Below are 5,147 nucleotides of genomic sequence, written 5' to 3' on the forward strand. Positions count from 1 at the left end.
TGTGTGTGTGTGTGTGTGTGTGTGTGTGTGTGTGTATATACAAGGTGTCCAGTAAGTTTTGACAAAGCGCATGTGCGAAGATAAAGCGGACTAAACTAGGTTGAAAAGTCCTCTACCAATTTTCACAATTTTTTTTTACCCAATGAGCAGAATGTCCAAAAATTCATACATAAAACAACTTTAAGATATTTAAGATATCTCTACCTTTAAGAATTCTTTAAAAAACATCAATTCTTTAATTATTTCATAAAGAACTCTGAAAGAAGCGCTCATGTGTGGATAGAGCGAAAAAACTGAATGGAAAAGTCTTCTATCATTTTATAATTTTCGCAATAGTCAACGAGATGTTAATTTCCAAAGAAATTTGTTGAATAAGCGAATAAAATCAACGCATAAGACAACTTTAAGATTTCTTTTTCCGCTCTATCCACAAAACTTATCCTGTATATTTTGTATTTCGACATTTTTATCTATTATAAACTTTTATATCATTTGGGATGATGATATAAAATGATTAACAATAGGAAACGTAATATTCTACAAACTATTGTATCTTATTTATTATAGAGGCGCAGAAATGGCTTGGCAAGGCAGAAATAATCGTAATAATATGCCAACTTGGATCGCTGCAAATACTGTAACATGTCTCGGCAATGAAACCAGATTTCAATCATGCAAGTAAGATATAAGCTTCAGAAATTTATGATAATAATAATAATAATTCCATTTATGATAATAAAGATTATTAGATAGAATAAAGATATTAGAAAGATATTAGAATAAAGATGGTCAGGCATTAAAATCTAGATTTGATAATATTTTTTAAGCTTTCACAGGTGCTTTTCTATATAAAAATTATGTGTTTCATGAATTTTCCGAACGTTTTGTGAATCTTGTATCTCTCCAAAATTATTATTATTATGATTACCATGATAAATCATATATCAGGCTGCTCTTCGTCGATGAAGTGGACTGCAAGATTCACGAAACATTGGCATTCCAAGAATAGATCTGGACACGAAGAAAACACATAATCTTTATACAAAATCTAGATTTTTTACTGCACATAACAATAGCAAAATATTTGTAATTAATACTTTTTGTTTTTGTTAAATGTTTATGATTATGTTTATTGTTTATGATTATCTTTCATTTGCAATGTTTTTTGTTGACGCAAATTGTAATAAAAATTATTACTCTAAAATTTATCATGGTAATCATAATAATTTAGATTCACATATAATCAAGAGTGCCGTATAGATAGAGATGCAATTGGTGTGCGATGTACTCCCAATCGTATCGCACATTGTTACAAGGATGAAATACCTCATGATGGTCAATGCTATCACTTAGCTGATCCTGATAATGGATTTAATCATGCTGAAGCATTGGAATACTGCAAACGAAGGAATGCACGACTCATTGACATTATTAATCAGGCGGAAAATAACTTTGTTTCGGAATGGCTATTGCAATCGTATCCGAAAGTTAGCTCAATTATGACTTCTGGCTTCGGTTTTACTAGCATGGGTCGCACCTTATGGATCTGGGCGGATTCTGCTCATGCCAAATTTAAGTATGATTCTTAGAATACTTATAGCTTCTATTTAAATTGTTACAAAATGTTAAATTTATTTTTTTATTATTAATATTTATATCTTTGTATATTTATAATAAAACATATTACTAATATTCTTTTGTCTTTCTATCAAGCTAATAATAATTTCTTTGAATGAATGAAAAATTTATTTGCATCCTATTAAAAATAAATAAACTTAAAAAGATTATAAGATTTTATTATATATTTGAATTTTTTGTTAAATATTTTGTTAGATTTACAAAATGGTGGCCTGGGTGGATGAACGATACGAAACAACCACCATGGGTAGGATCTCGTCCTCTTTGTATTGTGATGAAACGGAAATTTTCGTGTCATGAACGATCTGAATCGATTTGTGATACAGATTACTTCTTCTGGGACACTGAAGACTGTGCAACTACTTCGAAAGGGCATTCTTTTATTTGCAAAAGGCCTTATGATGATATTGGTATTATTAAAGAATTCTTGAATATATAAACAATATATATATTAATAATATATATTAATAAAATATATAGATGTATATGTGAAATTAGACTTCAAATAAGCTGCGAGAAATTATTTTTAATAATATCTTTTGTCTCTTATACTCTCTTATACTATAAAAATAATGTTGCTATGCTTTATCGAATTTTACTTAATTTGATTTGAAATATACAAATGTGACATAAAGTATGCATGACTTTGTAATATATATCTACTATAACAAATATCTTAAATACAAAAAGGCAATTTGCAAATTTACTTATTTGTTTAGGTTGTGTTTATGGGAAAGGAAATCAATACACTGGCAAAGCTAATGTAACAATATCAGGAAATGAATGTCTTTCGTGGGCCGATAAAAGAATAGTACATCAATTACGTATAAATGTAGATATGTCTTTATATGTATACACATTAAAAATATGCTATTAAATCAAAGAATAACTTAATTTTTATCATTAGGTTGTTAATAAAGAAATTCGAGACAAACTGGAAATGCATAACTATTGCAGAAATCCTAATCCAATAAAAGAATCGAGACCATGGTGCTTTATAGAAACCGGAAAGCGTGAATATTGCGACATTCCTGCCTGTGGAAATATTGGTATCTATTTGACTAAAATATATCAGTAGATACCGAATATTTTCAATAAAGTTGTGAAAAAAGGGATAAAAATAAGGATTGTAATACTACATAAAATTAATTATTATTTTTTTTTTTTTAGATTCAAAACGATCTATGTTGACTGGTCAATGCAAACCTAAACATTTTGAATGTACGCCAGGAGAGTGCATTCCATCTCCATGGGTTTGTGATGGAGAGGAGGTGAGATATAGAATATATTTATTCACTTCAGCATATATAGTCAAGAAAGAGACTTAGTTATTTTTTATTTATTCTTTAATTTTTATTTAATCTTGCTCATCCTTTTATATCTTCTATACACACTTTATTTACCTATCTAAATTAAAATTATCTGATCTCTAAATTCGCTCTACATAGTTTTTCTCTCCCCTAACTTGTCTATCCAACTAATCAAATGTGAGTTTGCTGACACGTTGCCAATTATTAAACTATGTTTATAAAACTTCTAAATTAAAAAAAAAGAATCTTAATTTTTTTAATAAACTTACTAAACTAAACTAAACTCATTGTGTTTATTTATCATTGTGTTTATTTTATTTAAATAAAGATTGATATAATTATTATAACATTTAGTGTAATGTTATTTAGGATTGTACAAATGGAGCTGACGAAAGAAAATGTATATTGGATCTGAATCTCTTTGAAAAATCTACAAAATATAAACTTGAGGGCTACGATGTCGAGAAATGGTTGAATACACCTTTAAAAACCTGCGCATTAAGATGCAAAGAAGCTGATTTTACTTGTCGCTCATTTAACCATAAGTTTGTTTGAAAGTTATTTTTATTTATTAAGTTATTTAATTAATGAGATATTAAGAAAAAGAACAATTTATTACTTAAATATTAAATTAGCAAATATTTATTTAATTAACATTTATCTAGTGATAAATAATAATAAAAAATATTAGTAGTATAGTTAGCATATTTTATAAAAGTTATTTATAAAAGATATGTAATTTATATAAAGTGTAATTTATATAAAGTGCGACTAAAGGAGGATAAACATTTGGGATGAAATCCCTACACCAAACATGTAAAATGTTTATATATATAAATTTATATAAAATTTATATAAATGTATATCTGCAAACCCCCACTGTTACTAAGATACAACTTAAACAAAAGTTTATTAACGGAAAATGAAAAAATAAATATTTATTATTATACATATTTAATATTATTTATTTTCAACTTTTAATTACAACGAATGTTCAAATCTTCAATTTTATCTTCAATTTTATTTAATACACGCGAACATGTTGGGTCATGAATTAATAAACATTTGAGCTATATCTCAGTAATAACAGGTTTGCGGATATATGAACGTTTTCCCCCTCAAAGTCCTCTTATTTCAGTTGTACTCTATATCGCGTTACGAAAAAATAACTTTTTCGTAACAACTACATTGTTATCATTGAGATTAATTATTTTCTTTTTGTGATGTTATTTATAAAAATATTATATTTTGTTTTAGATTGGATGGTAATGTGTGTTTATTGAGTAATAGTAACATCGGCTTGACTGGTGCACTCAAAGCTGACAAAGAGTTCGATTATTATGAAATGAAAGAGAGAAGCGTGAACTGTGATGGCATGTATATTTGCAATAATCGCAAGTGTATAAATCAAACAAAAGTTTGCGACGGCAAAAATGATTGCAATGATCGCAGCGATGAGAATATCTGCACAGCTGAAAATTTTGATTATAGTATTCGCTTAGCTGGTGCAAATAATAGTTATGAAGGTCGAATAGAAGTCAAAAGTAAGTATTATATTCTTGATAAAAAAATCGGCATGATTTATACGCTGTAGAGGAACCGATCATATTGATCTCTATAACATATTTTGATAAGGTCATAATCTCCAACAGATTTCAGTTGGCGCTCGTTGTTTGTTTATACAGAAATTCTGAAAAATTAAAGATATAAAAGATATAAAAAAAATTTTTATCAGAAACAATTGCAAGAATACATGAAAAGTACTCAAGTAAATAAATTACATAAAAAGTAAAGTATATAATGTAGCATATTTTAACGTAATATAACAAAGACTTTATTATTTTTATTTGTGTTATTAGTTTAAATGCTCCCTTTTAATTATATCACATACATACATATATTTAAATTTAATTTTTTAACATTTATTTCATATTTCATATTTTTTCTGTAATTATACGATATGTAAAAATAAAATCTACGCATATGTTTTTTATAAAAAGATTGCAAAGAAAGAATGAAATAAATAGTTAAAATTTAAATGTTCAAAATAGAAGAAATGTTAAAAGAAGAAAAGGCAATTATTGTTTTTTAATATAACGTCCTTTAAATTCAATACACTTTGGTATATCTTCATGCATTTAAAAAATAATAGTCGCCCGGGAAAAAATTATCCATATATGTATAATTATATATAAATAT

The 5,147-nt window shown here is 26.9% G+C and overlaps 1 protein-coding gene across 4 annotated transcripts in view; it reads left to right on the forward strand.

Annotated features, from left to right (window-relative positions):
- Positions 1-5,147, forward strand: part of LOC108689321 — a 23,436-nt gene that overhangs the window by 13,466 nt on the left and 4,823 nt on the right. For all 4 annotated transcript variants that reach the window (XM_018196050.1, XM_018196052.1, XM_018196054.1 and 1 more), the window contains 8 exons: positions 568-678; positions 1,232-1,576; positions 1,834-2,048; positions 2,358-2,470; positions 2,546-2,687; positions 2,809-2,909; positions 3,318-3,493; positions 4,206-4,492. In XM_018196050.1, the coding sequence (XP_018051539.1) occupies positions 568-678; positions 1,232-1,576; positions 1,834-2,048; positions 2,358-2,470; positions 2,546-2,687; positions 2,809-2,909; positions 3,318-3,493; positions 4,206-4,492 (1,490 nt within the window). The remainder of the gene's footprint in view (positions 1-567; positions 679-1,231; positions 1,577-1,833; positions 2,049-2,357; positions 2,471-2,545; positions 2,688-2,808; positions 2,910-3,317; positions 3,494-4,205; positions 4,493-5,147) is intronic.

Source organism: Atta colombica, unplaced genomic scaffold, assembly GCF_001594045.1.
Source record: "Atta colombica isolate Treedump-2 unplaced genomic scaffold, Acol1.0 scaffold269, whole genome shotgun sequence".
Classification (NCBI taxonomy): domain Eukaryota; kingdom Metazoa; phylum Arthropoda; class Insecta; order Hymenoptera; family Formicidae; genus Atta; species Atta colombica.